The sequence below is a fragment of the Somniosus microcephalus genome, chromosome 19 (genome assembly GCF_052327205.1).
Source record: "Somniosus microcephalus isolate GS21.2 chromosome 19, FLI_Smic_1.0, whole genome shotgun sequence".
Lineage (NCBI taxonomy): Eukaryota > Metazoa > Chordata > Chondrichthyes > Squaliformes > Somniosidae > Somniosus > Somniosus microcephalus.
Window position 1 is genome coordinate 19,321,815 of NC_141005.1, and position 19,575 is coordinate 19,341,389.

General features: G+C 47.1%; 1 protein-coding gene across 9 annotated transcripts; it reads left to right on the forward strand.

The window, feature by feature from the left end:
- The first annotated feature begins 2,257 nt into the window (after window positions 1–2,257).
- On the forward strand, window positions 2,258–19,198 carry LOC147103592 (uncharacterized). Of its 9 annotated transcripts, none has more exons than XM_086012037.1 (3): window positions 2,259–7,869; window positions 8,142–12,019; window positions 14,609–19,198. In XM_086012037.1, the coding sequence occupies exon 3, from the start codon at window positions 16,912–16,914 to the stop codon at window positions 18,412–18,414; it is 1,503 nt and encodes a 500-aa protein (XP_085868163.1). In that variant the 5' UTR covers window positions 2,259–7,869; window positions 8,142–12,019; window positions 14,609–16,911; the 3' UTR covers window positions 18,415–19,198. The 9 variants fall into 9 exon arrangements, with proteins under 9 accessions (XP_085868172.1, XP_085868163.1, XP_085868170.1 ...); XM_086012044.1 differs by having other exon boundaries at window positions 10,200–12,019; XM_086012045.1 differs by having other exon boundaries at window positions 10,258–12,019.
- The last annotated feature ends 377 nt before the right edge of the window (window positions 19,199–19,575 follow it).

Consider the following 19,575-nt stretch of genomic DNA (forward strand, 5'->3'; position numbering starts at 1 on the left):
ATCTTGGCTAGGGAGAGAAGGCTGCTACAATTGGCCCCAGCATCCCTGGGCTAAGGAGAGGACAACTGGCCAAGAGCTCAAGCTCCTAATCGCTAGCCGTTGACTCCTGCTGGATGTCTGGGGCGGGGGGGGTGGTGGGGTGGTGTGAGGACAGAATTGGGCTCATCTGTGGAGGCCCACCTTGATTGAATAGCAGTATCTAGCCCCGCATGAAGAACGGCCACTTGACTGAGGTGGCAGAGGTCCACGGGTAGCTGCGGGACTGTGCCCTCCGTACGAGTCAGTGCCTCCCGGAGTGGGTGGTCGGGGTCGGGGGGGGGGGGCAAACTTCGAAAAAAGAGGGAATAAAAAGAGAGAACTGACCATGTGGAATTTCACACTTGTAAATTGTGTCGCGTGCGCAGACCGAGATGATGAACATCCACAGGGCATGTTGTCGGGGAAAGGCTCACCTCCCCAGCAGGACGACAGTGCCCCTTTAAAGCCGTTGTAGCATCAGGAATTTCTGGCATGTCAAGCAGTTTCCTGAGTGCAAACCTTCAGCATGGGGCATAACTTGAGTCTTGTAGGTGCGCTCAAGAAGGAAAAAGAAAGACTTGCATTTCTATAACGCCTTTCACGACTGCTGGACGTCTCAAAGCGCTTTACAGCCAATGAAGTATTTTTGAAGTGGAGTCACTTGTAATGTAGGAAACGCGGCAACCAATTTGTGCACAGCAAGCTCCCACAAACAGCAATGAGATAATGGCCAGATAATCTGTTTTAGTGATGTTGGTTGTGGGATAAATATTGGCCCAGGACATTGGGGAGAAATCCCTCTGCTCTTCTTTGAAATAGTGCCATGGGATCTTTTACATCCACCTGAGAGTGCAGACGGGGCTGCGGTTTAATGTCTCATCCAAAAGACGGCACCTCCGACAGTGCAGCACTCCCCTGGAGTGTCAACCTAGAATTTGGTGCTATAAGTCTCTGGAGTGGGACTTGAACCCACAACCTTCTAAGCCAAAGGCAAATGTGCTACCCACTGAGCCACAGCTGACACTAGAGGAATTGATGAAGGAAGGTAGAAGAGAAGTCTGTCTGAGGCCCAACTTCCACAAACTTTGTGTTTTTATTGCACTTTCATCTATTACTGAGTTCCTTAAACATGGCATCATCCCACCATAGGAATACATCTTTCTTTTCAGAAGCAACTTGTCATCTCCCCTCGGTGCTGGATAGAGCATTGCTTTACTACTTAATCAGTGTGTTGGTGCCGACAGTCTGACCTGCTAAATGATGTGTGGCTTTGCGCCTACAACATGCAGCGTTTCAAGCAGTGTCGAGCACTGGGTCTCTATTAGCGCATTGATTTTTTTGAGACTGGCGCAGAATCCTGCAGCGGTAACAAGCACAACACCAAAGTCCCGCGACTGACTCTTTCTCTGCTGCCCTTTATTAAAATTCTCATCCCGGTTTTCAAATCCCTCCGCAGCCTCGCCCCTCCCTATCGTTGTAAACCTCCTCCAGCCCCACAATCAATGTGCCCTCTAATTGATTTTTGGGCCGTGCGGCTCCTTTAACGGGCAGCGCGACCCGTTCAAAGTTCACACATTCGCGGTTTTTTCCATTTAAAAGACGGCTCACTGAATGCGCGGGACCTCCAGAGCACCGCGCGGCCGCGCAGCTTAAAGGGAACACTGCTTACAACCCTCCGAGATCTCTGCACTCCTCCAATTCTGGCCTTATGTGCAACCCCGATTTTAATCGCTCCACCACTGGCGACCGTGCCTTCAGCTGTCTAGGCCCAAAGCTCTGGAATTCCCTCCCTAAACCTCTCCACCTCTCTTGCCTCCTTTAAGATGGCCGTGGCTCAGTGGGTAGCACTCTCGCCTCTGAGTCAGAAGGTTGTGGGTTCATAGTCCCACGCCAGGGACTTGAGCACAAAAATCTAGGCTGGCACTCCAGTGCAGTGCTGAGGGAGTGCTGCACTGTCGGAGGTGCCGTCTTTCGGATGAGACATTAAACCGCAGCCCGTCTGCGCTCTCAGGTGGATGTAAAAGATCCTATGGCACTATTTCAAAGAATAGCAGGGGAGTTCTCCCCAGTGTCCTGGCCAATATTTATCCCTCAATCAACATAACAAAAACAGATTATCTGCTCATTATCACATTGTTGTTTGTGGGATCTTGCTGTGTGCAAATTAGCCTCCGCATTTCCTACATTACAACAGTGACTACACTTCAAAAAGTACTTCATTGGCTGTAAAGCGCTTTGAGACGTCCGGTGGTCGTGAAAGGCGCTATAAAAACGCACGTCTTTTTTTTCCAAACCTACCTATGTCCTAATATCTCCTTATGTGGCTCGGTGTCAAATTTTGTTTAATAACACTCCTGTGAAGCACCTTGGGGCGTTTTACTACGCTAAAGGTGCTATGTGAATGCAAGTTGTTGTTGTTGCAATGTGTCCGTCCCCTGTCAACAAACCTCCCCTCCCCGCCTCCACCAAACCAGCTGCTTTCTAAGCAACAAAGGCACTACCGGGTGCAGCAGGTTAGAAGCTGGTCATTCACCTTTGGGGTGAAGCTTTCCCCTGGCTGTAAGTGTCCCACATGAAATGAGTTTGACCGTCTTAATTCAGCTCAGTGCAGGCCCACAGTACGAAGCAGCATTTAATTTGCAACTAACTGGCCACAGGGCATGAGGTACCAAAGTCCCACACTGGTGCATTTTAAGGGGTGCTCGGAGGAGGTTGGGCCTGGCGAAGGTACGCCAGAAGCAGCAGCGCTGAGCTCTACATCCAACCAGTGCCGTACTCCAAAATGTAAGTGCTTGATGCCTGAAGTGGAAAGTGTTACAGATCTCGGCACTAATGTCCCTCACCTTGAGGAGCACAATCTGTTCAAAAAATAAAACCAGACAAATTTCTGCTGAATGTTTGCAAAAAAAAGGGAACTTAGTGCTTGCAAGCAGGAAATTCCTGAGAGTTTTTAAAAGGGGGTCGTGGGCTGTAAAGGCAGATCTTTGCAGACCCTTACTCTTATGTGTATGTGCGCGTCTTTTACCTGGTATTGCATTGTGTCTTATCCAACAAACTAATAACAAACAGCTAGTGTTTGCTGTTTTACTAACCTCACTAACTCGATTAACGATTACTAACCAAACTGGTTTATGCAGACCTGCCAACCACCCCTGGGATCAGATTTCTCACAGCGTGAAGAAGAACACCCTACAGCCTTCGTTAGGGTCTCCCACCTCCTCCAGCACCACCCCCCCCCCCCCAAATGTCAAACTCTCTCAGCTCCGCCAGTATGGTCTGTTCAACAAAACGTAGTACAGGTTTATACTTAAATGTGACTCTTTGCATACGCAGGATGTTTGAGAGGTATCGCCTCGAACCTAGAAGAGGGAGGGTGAAAAGACAGCTTAGATTGGACTACACAGAGGCTGGTGAATGTATAGAATAGACTGCTGAGGGAGGCAGAGGGGACTAATTGCATCAATAAACTCAAGAGCTAGTTGGATGTGTGCCTGGAGAAAAATTGTTAAGAGGGGTATCGTTGGATATGAGGGCCTTGAAGTGCCACAGGGTTTCTTGCGCTCTCCCACCACAACTTCAGCGGAACGCCCCGAGATATGGCATAAACAATCACTTTTGCATCTTCTCCAGGGGTCCTGCCAAAGTTACGTTGGGAAACCAGGAGAACCCCTGTGGAATTTCCAGGCCGATATTTCTTAAACACTGGAACCTGCCAGATGGACTGCAGTGGTCTTTACTGCACACTCCCTATGTTCACTGCTTTTAAAGATAGAACAGTGTGATAAACAACCACCCAGGGTGTGTCCAACATTAAAATCTTCAAATCCCAAATCATGCCTACTACAGTTAGCATGCACAGGATTTGAACGTTTTCTCTCGTTAAGCTCCACCAATGGAGGAGTGGGTGAATGCATCCTCTGAGGTGGTAATGAGCCACGCAATGCAAGGCAGGTTCCAGGTCCAATCCCGGGCCTGTGTTGAGTTAACTGATCTTGAGCAGGGCAGAACTAGGTTTGGCTTCTGTGTTCCTGATCTTCAGAGGGGAAAATCAGCCAGAATTCCAGCTCTTGATTGTTTTGCAGTCACCCCTCCTAGAACGGACACACTTATGGACATTGGATGAGGATAGGATTGTGGTCCACTGTGATATCCCCCACAGTTGCATTGCATGATGACACTTACTGTCTGGGTTTACACATGAAGAAAGATCACTTGGGTGGAGGATAGAACCATGCACAGCACAGAAGGAGGCCATTTAGCCCATCATGTCTCTCTGGAAGAGCCGCCCACTTAGTTCCAGCCCCCTTCTCTTTCCCGATACGGTTCCCTTTTTAAAGTTATGATGAAGTCTTTTTCCTCCACCATTTCTCTGAGAATTCCACATCTTAACAAAACTCTGCATAAAAGAAATTCTCCCAAACCCTCCCTTTATTTTTTTTTTTGGTGATGACCTGTAATTTATGCTCTCCGTAAAACTCAGCGCATCCAAAACTCTGCTGCCCGTATCCTATGCGGCACCAAGTCCTGCTCACCCAGTACCCCTGCCCTTGCTGACCTACACTGGCAATGCCTCCAGTTTAAAATTCTTATCCTCGTGCTTAAATCCCTTCATTCTCTTGCCCCCGCCCACCTCACCCCACCCATCTCTGGAACTTCCTCCAGCCCTATAGCTCCCCCCAAAATCTCCGTTCCTCTGAATCTGGCCTTCTGTGCAACACCCGTCGCATCACCCCAACATTGGCGGCCCTGCCTTCGGCTGCCCAACGCCCAGACCTCTGGAATTCCCTGCCTTGCCCAGCATTTGCTCTGATTGCACCTCGGTCCTGTTCCTGCCATACTCCACAGTAGTTGGCACCTATCCTTGTGGCACTGCCCTAGCTGGGGGGGTGGGTGGCACAGTAGCAATGGTAGAGACATGGGAGCAGGTTGCTGTGCTCAACCTGTCAATGTGGGGTCCACCACGTGGGATAGGTTAGGCCATAAAGGGCCACTATCTTCACCAAAAAAAAAGTGTTTGGCAAACTTTTCACTTTTAGAAGGGAGCAGTGCCATTCACCACAATGGCATCCTGTGGTGGAATAATGGGTGATTTTTTCCTCCCCAAGTGTTTCCCTCCTCTCCTGGAGACACTTGCTGCAAAGTTGGGATAAGGTTTTATGGTGCACTGGTTGCCCTTCACCACCTCACCCAAGCGGTCATTTTTTAATTTATGTATATGCTGGGGGTGCCCGGCGTTGCCAGGGCAATTTTGGGGAGCGCGGTCTCCCTGCCCCTGTCTGTCCCCTCTGTCTCTCCCTCTCCCTCCCTCCCATCCATCCCCCTCTCTCTGTCCCTCCCTCCCCTCTCGCTGCGTAGCGCCTCGGGGCCAGTGTGGTTGTGATACCGGCTGTGCGGGGCCTAGCGCTTGAGGCCCGGCCGGGCTGTGGGGCCGAGACGGACCCCAGCTGAGCTCCCCCGTGGGTGGCGTGGTTGACGGCTGGCCGCTGTGTGTAAACTCACCTGCCGCTCCCTGAGTCGCAATGTGGGGGTTTGTTTGGCTGGTACTGTCCCTGTGGGGATGAAAAAAATGGTGGCGAAGTTTAGGGAGACTGGAGGATTAGGTCCCACCCGTGACGCACCGATTGGTCAACCATCAGGTCACTGAACTGTAGGATTGGTCAAGCAGCACGTCACTCAACGCTAATGAGAGGTAGGATTGGTCAACCGCTAATGAGTAGATTTTTGAGGATTTTTGAACGTTTTTTGTATAGTATTTTTGTCTGACCAAAAAGTAAATACACCTATTAGAGTCCCCTAATGATAAGCTTTCTTTTGATATAACATATGTGTAGGTACGCTCTATAACTTTTGATTGTATAGCCGGACAGACAGACGGAAAGACAGACGGACCATTATAGATATATGTGAGTCCAGGCAGTGAGTATCTGCAAGCTCTTTGATTGTGGGGGTTGAGGAGGCAACACTTAAAAAACTCAATCCTGCTCCCGCCTGAAATCTACACGGGTACACTTTCTGGGACAAGCCTGCATAGTGTTTGGGAAGCGGGAAGCCTGGCCGAACTTTCCCTTCTGTCGCCCAGGAGCACCAAGGCAGATTGTACCGCTCCATTTACTGCTCTCACTAAGTCAGCACAGGCAGTGAAGCATTTGGGTAGAGTTTAGAATTACAAAAAAAAAAGGTTTGCAACCGTTTTAATCTTCAATTGAAAAAAATCATACAACACAAATGGAAACTTTGGGCTGGATTTTGTGAATGGAGGTGAGTTGGAGGCGGGACTGCTGCTTGTCGTGTCAATGCCCCGCCTCTATCCTCGCCTGACCATTCAGAGGGATTTTCCCCTGATTGAGCTTGTTAAGCCCGCCCTGCGGGCTCAGCAGGCCAATTAGGGAGGAAGACACTGACAGATTATGTCAACGTCAGACATGCTATCTGTCAAGACTTCTTGAAAGAAGAAATGACAGTGTTTGACAGCTCTGTGAAGTTGTCAAACACTGACATTCTCTTTAGTTTGATGAGTCTTTGAGGTGAGGACTCATCAAACATTGCAGATTTGTAAATTTCAGATGTCTGATGGATCGGAGGGTCCATCAGCCATTACCTGAAATTGACAAGGAGGATGTCCGCTCTCCCGATCCAGCACGGCTAAAGGCTATGGAAGGAAAACAAGGTAAGTGAACACTTTTTTAAACTTATCATTCACCTTGCATACTTACCACTCCACACTTGCACCCATCACTCACCTCTACACCTTACTTCCAGGTGCCTCCGACCGCCGCAGACCTCCTCCACGTCTCCTCCAACCCGGCGGGGTTCTCCAAGGTCAGGAAGCCTTCACCTGAAAAGGTAAAATGGCACTAATCCTTTTTTCTGCCTGTTAACTACCTGTTAACAGGCAGTTAAAAGGATTAAATGCCTCCAGGAGACGGGACCCGAAGCTACACATCTTCCCGCCTCCTGGCAAGTGGGCACAGAGGCGGGATGGGGTCGGGTTTACCATCCGCCCCCACTTTCTCCGAGTTTACCAACAGTCCCACCTCCTTGGGGTTTGGAAAATCCAGCCCTTTAAGTCACTTCAGCTGCTGAATTACAAGTTTGTCAGAGAGGCATTTTATCGTGAGTTAGGAAGTTAGAGAAAAGTTTTTTTTTTAAAAAGGGAAATAAAATTGAACTCCTTTACACCTTTCACTTTAACTGTGCAGTCGCAAAAAATCCGCCCTCTAGTCAGCGGCAGAACAGAGGCTACCACAGGGAGAATCAAATAAATCGCATCAAAGGATTAGACTTTAGTCACTCGTGTTTAATTACAACAACCCAGCTTCCAGCTTGAAGCTGACTGGTACAGGGTCTTTATTACTGACTGTGAAAGATGCGGTGATGAATTTGATTATTGTTGAGCTGGCTAACGCGGTGACAGTCTGCAGGGCTTGTGTGGTTTTTCTGCTCACTGATCTGTACACTGGACGTGTCCCCTGAGAGATAAGTACATACTCTCTTCTCCCTCAGTTGATTTCTTTTTAACTCTGGGTTTTATTATCTTTCCCTTTGACTTGTATTATCGCCCTCCTTTTATCAGCCTCATTCTTTGTCTCCTGCCTGCATTTCATTTTCCTCTCCTTTTCTCAGCCTCACGCTCTCTCCTTCCTTCATCTCATATTGGCCCCAATTTTAACTCCAGGTGGATTCCCCGCTCAGGCCCGAGTTAAAACTACAGTCGGGTCTCAGTGATGTCATCGGGCCGCAGCATGCATATGCGAAGAAGGACCCCGTTGGCGCCGGGCACCTGTCCTCGCTGCCTGCTGAGGAGAGCGGGTTAAAATTGCAGATGTTGCGATCATGGAGGATTTCGGACAGGTAAGAGCCAGGGGCGATTTTAACTGCCCACCCGCCAGGTTTCTGCTGAGCGAGTCGGGTTAGAATCGCCCATTATCTCTCCTTTTTGCCATTTGCGCTCACTCTCCATCTCATTTTTCTTTCATTTTCTCAGTGTTAATCTTTCCTTTCCTCTCTTCATTTTTCTTCTTGTTTATCTATCATTCCTTGTCTTATTTCTTGCTTTTTTCTTATTCTGATTCACTTGTCCCTTCTCTTTTGACTTGTCTCTTTCCCTGTTTCTCGTCCTCTAGTTTTCGTTTCCCCTGCCGATGTTTCGAGCAACACAAGAATGAAGGTTATATTTAAATGTTGGTCTCGGGCCAAGATTCTCACTTAGAGGATTTCACCGCTTAAAAGGCAAGAGGTCGCAAATTCAAATCTCCGGCTGAACCCTGCTCACTTTAATGGGGATAGAGTGGGAAAGTGGAGTTGAGGTAGAAGGTCAGCCGTGATCTTATTGAATGGCGGAGCAGGCTCGAGGGGCTGAATGGCCGACTCCTGCTCCTATTTCTTCTGTTCTTAAATGAGGACTGAGGAGCGTGTAGCGGCACTGAATCACACAGTGATAAAACAAACCAGAACGAAAAGAGCAATGCAGGAGGTTGTGACGTCCCTTTGGGGCTGCTAATATATCCGGGGTGTTGGTGAGTCTGTATATGGCAGTCAATGAATAATTTAACACTAATACTACTAACACTGGGAGCTTGGGCACCAAGCTACCCGCGAGTGCTTAATGTTCACTCTGTAGCACCTTAACCTTCATAGTGAGGAGACTGGTGTGCATTGAAACTTGAAGCAAGAGGTTTTTTAGGAGCATCTAGTGAGAACAAAATCAGATAAAAACTCGGTGCACGAGTGAGAACTCAAAAGTTCTACAAAATCAGACTAGAAAGCCAATTGAAGGGGGCAGCGAGTCACGCTGTCCTTCCATCTCTGCGACCCAGATTCATATCCAGCCCAGCCTGATGCAGTACAAGTCTCTGCTGTTGCTGGTTGTAAGGGTCTTCTGTGAGATGAATTTGTGCTGTCTCAATCCAATTCCTAATGGGCATGGCCCCATGGCACAGAAACTGGGCACTAAACTGGGAATCGTCATTCAGAAACAGAGAGTCCTCGATGCCGGAGGTTAAAGGATGTCGCACTGGGTCCAGGTGGGGCTTTCTGCTGGTGCCGAGACTCATTGTTGGGGGCCATGTCAAGGGAGCTTTGCTCCTAATCCAACCAAGCCTGGCAGTGCTTGATGTTGAGGTGCCTGGCGTTGAAGCTGTCCCATTCCCCAACATCCCTCACCTCAATGGGCACAAAGTCCACCAAACAGTTCACCTGTAAATTGGGAGAGTTGTCACATTCTGATTAGAGTTTGGGGAGAGCTGCTCAGTTCCTGCAGTGAGATCAAGATGTGCTAGCAGTGCTCTGGAGGCCCCGTATTACAAACAACTTGAGGTTTCTGTAGTTGCCGACAGCTAAATCGTTCTCCTAGAAAAGTGACTATATAGCATTTGATTTTGCTTCATTTAACATTCTTACCAAATGCGACTGATAGTCAAGAACCTCCTGGACAGATTAGGGTGGGGCAGGAGAGTGTGTGAGTAAGTGAAGCAACACCTGAATCAGACGGCCGATTAAAAGGTCATGCAGGAAGACGACAAACCTCCTCGACTGGTTTTTAGACACTACACACCGGCCATCCGATACCCAATGTAAGTGAGATGTATACTTCTCAGTCTTATTGCCGTAGATGCGTCTAACAGGGGTGGGATTGGCTTCGGAAACTGTTTTCTCATTGTATGGTTTTCGTCCTCAGAACCCATCAGACAGTACACCCTTAAGGCACTGCCTGTCATAAGTACAATCGGCTCTGATATGGTGTCCCATGCGTTGTGTATGGAGTGGCTTCGTCATCAATGGAGAAGATACGGACACTGCCGTTTGCGTAACACCATTTTATAAAACATATTTAAATGACTCAACGGTGTAAAGATTTTCAACATTAGAAGTGAAGGTAGGAGTGTGAAGGGAAGTCAAGCAGCCTTTTTTCCTCTAAAGCACCAAGGAAGTTTTCATCGATCAACCCCACGTAGCCACCTTGCCCTTGTATCGCAATCTTTGCTCCGTCCAGTAACCCGTATAATCACCAGACCTTAATACTGCCTGGCTCACTTGATAACTTATTCCACAGATCTGTAGAATGTCTGACTTCTCTTCTACTCCTAACTTCTTATTTTTTAACTTGTGCCCCATGGTATTTGAACTCTTTGCCATAATGAACATTTTGATTGGATTATTCTTTGTTAATTATTTATTTCTAGATTGATACGGTGTCTCCAATGTTTTAAGAGAAAGATTGTGAATTCTATCTTGTCATAGCCACGTGATATCAAGAAACGGCTGAGCGCACTGGATACAGCAAAGGCTATGGGCCCCGACAACATCCCGGCTATCGTGCTGAAGACTTGTGTTCCAGAACTAGCCACGCCTCCAGCCAAGCTGTTCCAGTACAGCTACAACACTGGCATCTATCCGACAATGTGAAAAACTGCCCAGGTATGTCCTGTCCACAAAAAGCAGGACAAATCCAATCCGGCCAATTACCGCCCCATCAGTCTAATCTCAATCATCAGCAAAGTGATGGAAGGTGTCATCGACAGTGCTATCAAGTGGCACTTACTCACCAATAACTTGCTCACTGATGCCCACCAATAACTTGCTCACTGATGCCCAGTTTGGGTTCTGCCAGGACCACTCGGCCCCAGACCTCATTACAGCCTTGGTCCAAACATGGACAAAAGCGCTGAATTCCAGAGGTGAGGTGAGAGTGACTGCCCTTGACATCAAATGTGGCATCAAGGAGCCCTAGTAAAACTGAAGTCAATGGGAATCGGGGGGAAAACTCTCCACTGGCTGGAGCCATACCTAGCACCAAGGAAGATGGTTGTGGTGGTTAAAGGTCAATCATCACAGCCCCAGGACATCGCTGCAGGAGTTCCTCAGGGCTTCTTCTTATTATCGTGTCCACGGACAGTCTATACATAGCCCAGCCATGATAAGTGGCAGGTAACATTCGCGCCACACAAGTGCCAGGCAATGACTATCTCCAACAAGTGAGCTTCTAACCATCGCCCCTTGACATTCAACAGCATTACCATCGCTGAATCCCCCACCATCAATATCCTGGGGGGTCACCATTGACCAGAAACTTAACTGGACCAGCCGCATAAATACTGTGGCAGCAAGAGCAGGTCAGGGGCTAGGTATTCTGCGGTGAGTGTCTCACCTTCTGACTCCTCAAAACCTTTCCACTATCTACAAGGCACAAGTCAGGAGTGTGATGGAATACTCTCCACTTGCCTGGATGAGTGCAGCTCCAACAACACTCGAAGCTCGACACCATCCAGGACAAAGCAGCCCGCTTGATTGGCACCCCATCCACCACCTTAAACATCCACTCCCTCCACCACGGGCGTACCGTGGCTGCAGTGTGTACCATCTACAAGATGTACTGCAGCAACTCGCCAAGGCTTCTTCGGCAGCACCTCCCAAACCCTCAAAATCTACCACCTAGAAGGACAAAGACAGCAGGCGCATGGGAACACCACCACCTCCAAGTTCCTCGCCAAGTCACACACCATATAGACTTGGAAATATATCGGCGTTCCTTCATCATCGCTGGGTCAAAATCCTGGAACTCCCTCCCTAACAGCACAGTGGGAGTACCTTCACCACACGGACTGCAGTGGTTCAAGAAGGCGGCTCACCACCACCTTCTCAAGGACTATTAGGGATGGGCAATAAATGATGGCCTTGCCAGCGACGCCCACATCCCATGAAAGAAATTTAAAAAAAATTCTGCCATAGTGTTGTCACTCGTTGTCTAGTTGACTTTGCACAGCATGAAGATTCAGTAAGCAGGAAGATATTCATATAATTATTAAATACCAGCAGAAAGAAAAATGGGACTTGTTGGTGGTCATTTTGGCCACAGACAGTACGAGCTCACAGCCCATAGTACAAGCCAACACTTTACTTTTGGCATTGTCGACCTCTGTAGTGCTTCTCTCCCAACATCAACCTTTGAATGACCGTGCATGCTGCCATTGTGCTCTGGGTCCCACCTCACAGAGCAAACAAGGTGAATTCAGAGCAGCGACCATTTTGAAATAAAAACAGAAAATGCTGGAAATGCTCAGCAAGTCAGGCAGCATCTGTGGAGAGAGAAACAGAGTGGCCGTCAGAACTGGAAAAAGTTAGAGATGTAACGGGTTTTAAGCAAGTGCAGAGGCACAGAAAGGGAGGAGGGGAGAAAAGAACAAAGGGGAAGGTCTGTGATCGGGTGGAAGGCAGGAGTGATTAAAGACAAAAGGGATGATGGTGCGAGGCAAAAGGAGATGGTAATGGGACAAGTTAAGAAACAAAAGATGAGTCTAGATGAGGTGTAAATGGGAATGGCAGAATCATCAACAGCTGCCATGTGAAAAAATAGGGACAGAGGTTATAGTCTGAAATTGTTGAACTCGATGTTGAGTCCAGAAGGCTGTAAAGTGCCTAATCGAAAGATGAGGTGCTGTTCCTTGATCTTACGTTGAGCCTCGTTGGAACAGTGTAAGAGGCCGAGGACTGAGAAGTCACAGTGGGATTGGAGCAGAGAATTAAAGTGACAGGCAACCGGAAGCTCGGGGTCACGCTTGCGGACTGAACGGAGGTGTTCCGCAAAGCGGTCACTCAATCTGTGTTTAGTCTCCCCAATGTAGTGGAGACCGCATTGTGAGCAGCAAATACAGTATACTAGATTGCAAGAAGTACAAGCAAATTGCTGTTTTAATTTGAGGTGATATATGTACTTCCCTGTATTTGGATGCACAGCTTTTCCAACACCATCTTTAAACACTGTGCTACCCCCTCCAGTGCAAACAGTTCCACAAATACAAGTATGCCATCGCTGAGCTATGTTGCCAGACTCGGTGAGGTTAGGGAGCATCAATCTCTGCCAGACTGATTGCAAGTTTCCAATATTTCAAGCAGCTAGCACCATAGGATGACTGTCAGACACATTTATAGAGATGACAGATGCTGATCTTGGGGGAAAAGAAAGACTTGCATTTGTATAGCACCTTACACCATCTCAGGACGTCTCATAGCGCTTTGGTGGGGAAACAAAGATAAGGAATTTCCCCTACAGAATATGGGATCTGTGTAATGTTTCTTTGTGATGGGGGAGGGAGTGTAAATTAGTTATTTTCAGCTAAATCTTTCAAATGAAATCATCATAGCAGATGGTTTTTTTTTTTAAAAGAGGCAGTGCCTTTATGGTTAGGAAACGAGGATAGTTTGTGTTCATCATACCAGTGATACATGCGGGCGATATCTTGCAGTGTTGGCCAAATGGAAAACAGGTTTGGCCAAAGAGTTTCCCCCCCCCATGAAAGATGACGCCTCGTTCAGCAGCTGCCTGACAACAGTGTGAGTGATGTCGCTTTAAGAATATTATGTGCAAGTGGTGTCGCTTTAAGAATATTATGTGCAATGGCAAGCCTGTAGATGATGGGTTTTCCCCCTCACACCACAAAGTACCTTACTGAGTATATTCCTGAAAGCAGATAATATTGTGTTGGAAAAGCTGTAATACAGGGACATACTACATCATCTCAAATTAAAGTGGCACTGTTTCCATGGGGACGTGTTTGACCAACCGATTGAGACAAAGGGAAGCCGTGCGCTGTTTGCATCACTCCTAAATGACTCGGTGTCACATTTTGACACAATTTACGTCACCGTGTCACGGATTTGTAAACAAACATAAATGTTTGCCAAATCATTTTTCATGATGAAGGTGCCCCTTTAAATAAAACTGACCCACCTTAAATAAATCCCTCGCCCCTCCCTACCTCTGTAATCTCCTCCAGCCCCACAACCCACCCCGAGATACCTGCGCTCCTCTAATTCTGCGCTCTTGAGCATCCCTGATTATAATTACTCCACCATTGGTGGCCTTACCTTCTGTTGCCTGGGACCTAAGCTCTGGAATTCCCTGCCTAAACCTCTCCGCCTCGCTACCTCTCTCTCCTCCTTTAAGACGTTCCTTAAAACCTACCTCTTTGACCAAGCTTTTGGTCACCTGCCCTAATTTATCCTTACGTGGATCAGTGTCAATTTTTTTTGTCTTAAAATACTCCTGTGCAGGGCCTTGAGACGGTTTACTACATCAAAGGCGCTATATAAATGCAAGTTGTTGTTGTTGACAATATAATGCATTGTTAAACTTTTCATTGCCAAGTGATGGTAGAGTAATGGAGTAGTCACACAGCAGCTTTGACTTTGCACATTGTGTTAAATTGGACAGGGAGCCCGATGGTAGATTGGAGCAAACCACTATTATTATAGATCATAAACCATGTTCCTAAATTTAGCCGATCCCTGTTTTGTGCAAACTCTCATGTTAAGAAGTGCCTCAATCTTGCCCATGTGACTCCTGGCAACAAGCATCCCAGTGCGATGACTGATGGTCTCAACATTGTCATCCACTGCCCCCAAATGTGTCATTAGCTTCCAGAGGCTGTGGTCAATAACTATGTAAACAGTGTTCGAGCTCGGGCCGGGGGGGGGGGTGTTAGCCTGTGCCTTTCAGTATAACTCCGTACAGTACAAAGGTTTGTAGATCTTGACCTGTTGAAAAAATATATATTTTCCTTCCCATATTTCTTCCATTTTTCTCCCTTTGCAGGGGGAATCATCATCATCTCACACCCTCCTCCAATCAGGAAAGTGGGACAGCCTGATCGAACAGCGTCAATGCAGCTCTGTGATTAACCATCAGGGGGCAGAACTCAAACTGGGCAAGATTGATTGTGTCTGTGTGGGAGGTTTTTGTTTACTTTCTCTACACCTCTTCTTCCCTTCCCTCTTCTCCCTCCCTCTCCTGCCTCCCACAGGATGGAGAACCTTGCTTCCACACAGCTCTCCCCCCCCCCCCCCCCCCCCCGAGGGGCTGTTTGGGAACCCAATAGACTCTGACAGACCAATAAGCTCGCGGAACCCAACTAACTTTCCCAACAGAAGCAACCAAGTTGAACTTTTGCGTTTCTGACTTGCTGCTTTCTTTTTCTTCCAGTTTTCTCCTCTCCTCTCCTGAAGGTACTGACTATTCTTGGGTTACAATTCCACCGACACTGTTCGCCCCCCCTCCCCGCACCTCTCACCCAAGTAGACCTAGACAGTGACTGCTGGCAGGCCCTTTGACCATCACAGTTGAGCCTGAGATCCAGCCACACATGCATTCCTGGATTACTAGATAGTGATCAGGAATGAAGCCCTGGCTGATTTTTTCCTGCCCATGTACTGTGATCAGTTGCAGCACTTCAGCCAGCTCAGCACAGACCAGGGTCTGAATGCGAGATCTTCAGGCCCGTTTGACTTAGTGCTCCACTGAACGAGGCAGCTACGCCATCAGGAGCACATAACCACCTGGTTTAGAGCTAAGCTCTCCCCACCATTAACTACCGGGTCAACACGCTGGGCCAAGAGGTCCTACCTGCTCCCTACGGCTCCCCAGTTGGACCAGTGGCCACTCGATAATACATGAACCAGACTGAACTCGAATGGGAACTGTTTCTGTTAATCTAAGGAGATAACTGGGCGTGTTCTCTGGCGTTCAGAGTTGCCTCACAGCATCTGTGCAGCAGTGCATTTGTGGATGATTTCCTAATCTCTTAACGGGTGACAGCACAACAGAATTGACAGACAGAATCCAATGCTTCGACATGGATTGATCTCCTGTATTGTTCTATTTTTCTTTAAACTGAAAAACTGGCAAACTCTTAAACTGGGGCATAGGAAAATATTCAATTTCTCCCCAATATAAGATTGGTTATAATATTCAAACCCTTATTTGATTGTATTATAATCACCTAGTGAAACATCTTTTGCAATGAAAATATGTTGTTTAGGAAATTATCTTACCTTTATTATAACAAGCAATTTGCCGAATATGAATGTAGCAACAGCTGTTAAAAACTGTATAAATGTTGATACTGTACCTCACGGAGTCTGCCCAGATTGTGTTCCTGTTATTGTGATATTTTGTTGAATCTGTTAATGGGAAATAAAACATTTCACTTGTGCGACAGTATCCTCTGTAATTCAATAGGTGCCAATGTCGTGAACTTTGAACCGAGCCATTCTCAGACTGAAAAAATACTAGTTTGACCAGTGACCTCAGAATCTTTCCTCGGGCTGAACAGTCTACTCCTGTTCCTATCTACCTATGTACTAGTCAACACTATAAAGGCTGCTGAAATACCATCAGTAACTGCCTGCTCAAAATTGAATGGTTAACAACTAAGCAAAGCTATCCAATTGTTTTTTTTTGGCATGGTCTGATGTTAGCCATTTGTGGTGTATGTGCCTTTAAGAGCAATTATGGTGTATGTGCCTTTAAGAGCCCCAGGTGTGCGTAATGCCGGTAATTGCCACTTGGGCTATATAAGCCTGTGTATTGTGTATATCCTTTAGAAACCCCCCCCCAGACTTGCTTAGTAAATACCTATGAACCAACTCCTGTCTTCAGTGTCTTTATCTACACACGGACACTACAGTGGCGACGAAGTGGAAACGGACTTACCTGCAATTCGGCAGCACCTCAAGGACATCGATTCCTCCAGCGTCCAGAAGACTCAAGGAAGTAAGAGAAACTGTGGTTTCACCAGCTGGCCAAGCTGGTGACAGGTACTGCGCTAATCCTTCCTGGGCATCAGGCTGGAGCTCCAGCGGCGGGCTCTACAGCTGAGACAGGCAGCGAAATCGGAGGCAAGCAATAACGGACTGGGAGGGTGCACTCGAGAGACGGCCGGCGCGGCAAGCAGTTCAACGTTTAGACCTCCGTCGGGAACGAGTCTCCAACAGTGAATAAACGGAAACCACAGTAAAACAGCGTTGTTATCGGTAGCAGCAGCGGGAAAGCGCGGGAAGCACCATATCGTTGCTACAGAGAGAAAAAAAAAGCGCGGGAAGCGCCATATCTTTTCTGAAATGCTTAAATCTGGTAATATTGAGGCTTTTGATGGCGAAATAGAAGATTGGACCACATACGTGGAAAGAGTAGAGGTTTATTGCACTGCAAATGGAATAACAGATGAAAAAAAAGCTTCAGTACTCCTGAACTTAATGGGCGCGAAGACATACGGGCTGTTACGAAATTTAATCACTCCAGCCAAACCAAAGGACAAGACTTTTAAAGAAATTGTTGATACCCTGCAGGAGCATTTAAACCCAACACCGCTGCTGATAGCGGAACGATTCAAGTTCTTCAAGAGAAATCAACACAAGAATGAAAGTAACGCTGATTACCTAACCGAATTAAGAAAGCTATCAAAGTACTGCCAATTCGGAGCAGGACTATCGGATTATCTTCGAGACAAATTTGTTTGCGGTCTCTTAAGTGAAGGAACACAAAAAAGACTGCTTTCTGAAAAAGATTTAACATTGGACAAAGCTTTCAGTATGGCTGTATCATACGAAGCAGCAGCAAAAGGAGCTGCAGAGATACAACAAGAGACACAGGACTTCGGCACTCATAAAATGACACAGGAGTTCGGAAGATGTTATCGCTGCGGCAGATCCACCCATAACCAGAGGGACTGCTGGTTCAAGGGCAAAGCATGCAGGCAATGTGGTAAGATTGGACACATTGCACGGGTATGCCAATCTGGACAAAATAAATCCACTGACAGAAAACAAAAAATCAATAAAGAAAAGTACAGGAAGGTACAAATGATGGCGGACAGTAACTCCGAAGACCAGAATAGCGATAGCGACTCCGGAAACAAGAGACTAAGCTGTCTCAAATTACATAATGTACTTGCCAAAGAGGATTACCAAACCATTTGGGTTACCCTCACAATAGCAGGGTCCCCAGTTAAAATGGAGCTAGATACAGGATCAGCTCTAACCGTAATAAATCGACGAGATTACGAGAGGCTATTTTCGCATATACCTCTAAAAGACACATCCATTATCTTAAAAACATATACGGGGCAGAAAGTCTACCCCAAAGGAAAAATAAGGGTGCCTGTGGTATACAACGGCAAAGAAATACAAAAGTTGTATTTATACATTCTACAAGATGGTGGTCCACCGTTGTTGGGACGTGAATGGATAAGGAAGATACGTTTAGACTGGCACTCCATTCAGGCACTGACGGTGACCAGTAAGGAAAAAAACAATGATGACATCATACCTGAACGATTAAAAGACATCTTGGCCAACGCCAAAGAAGTGTTTCAAGAGAAACTAGGAACCTTGAAAGGCATCACCGCCTCAATAAAAGTGGAAGATACAGCAATTCCAAAATTTTTTAAGGCAAGACCGGTGCCATACGCAATACGTCCGGCAGTCGAGGCAGAGCTGAAGAATTTGGAAAAGGCAGGCGTATTATCCAAAATAGATTGGAGCGAATGGGCAACACCCATCGTTCCAGTCATGAAAAAAACATTGAAAAATAACTCTGAGGAACAGAAAAAAATTTGCATATAGGAATGCAACGCATATGGTTACTAACCAAACTCCCGCCATGATGTTCTACAATAGAAACCTAAGATGCCGGCTGGATTTGGTCAAGCCCAACATCCGAAGGGACGTGGAGAACCGGCAGTTTCAGGGCATGAATGAAAGGCCAACTAGGGTCTTCCAGATAGACCAACCGGTTTTGGCCCGGGACTACCGTACCGAGAAATGGCAGCCTGGAACTATCTGCACACGATTAGGACCACTGATGTATACCGTGGACATCGGAGACAGCATAATAAGGCGCCATGCTGACCAAATCATCAAGTCATCCGAAAAGGGACAACCTACACCACCACTCTATACATCTAACGATGAAGTAGAGATACCCATATCTACCTCCGATCCGGTGATACTGGAGCCCGATGAACCCGACACTGGCCTTCAAGCCAAATCAGCCTTGCCAGAAGAACCTACTACACCACCAGAAACTACTACACCCCCGAGGCGTTATCCGGACCGAGTCAGGAAGCCTCCTGAGAGACTAACTTATGATTAATTAATACAGCAATGTATATTATTTTGCATATAACATGTAATTAATAATTACTTAAAATATGATGTACTAGTTAGCTAGAAGGGGAGGAATTGTGGTGTATGTGCCTTTAAGAGCAATTATGGTGTATGTGCCTTTAAGAGCCCCAGGTGTGCGTAATGCCGGTAATTGCCACTTGGGCTATATAAGCCTGTGTATTGTGTATATCCTTTAGAAACCGCCCCCCCCGGACTTGCTTAGTAAATACCTATGAACCAACTCCTGTCTTCAGTGTCTTTATCTACACACGGACACTACACCATTCAATTGGAGGTCAGATTCAGCCTGTGATGGCGATAGACTAACCACAATTGCTCTCAGCTAGCCAAGGAACGTGTGAGCCAGGCTTCCAGCTCTTGATCATAGTCCTTTCACCCCATCTGGAAACGGTTGTGGCCCCGAATTTAACTCCAGGTGGATTCCCCCGCTCAGGCCTGAGTTACAATTACAGTCGGGTCTCAATGATGTCATCGGGCCGCAACAAACTTATGTAAAGAAGGACCCTGTTGACTCCGTCGCTGCCTGCTCAGGAGGGCAGGTTAAAATTGCAGATGTTGCGACCGCGGCAGCTTTCAGACAGGTAAGAGCCAGGGCAA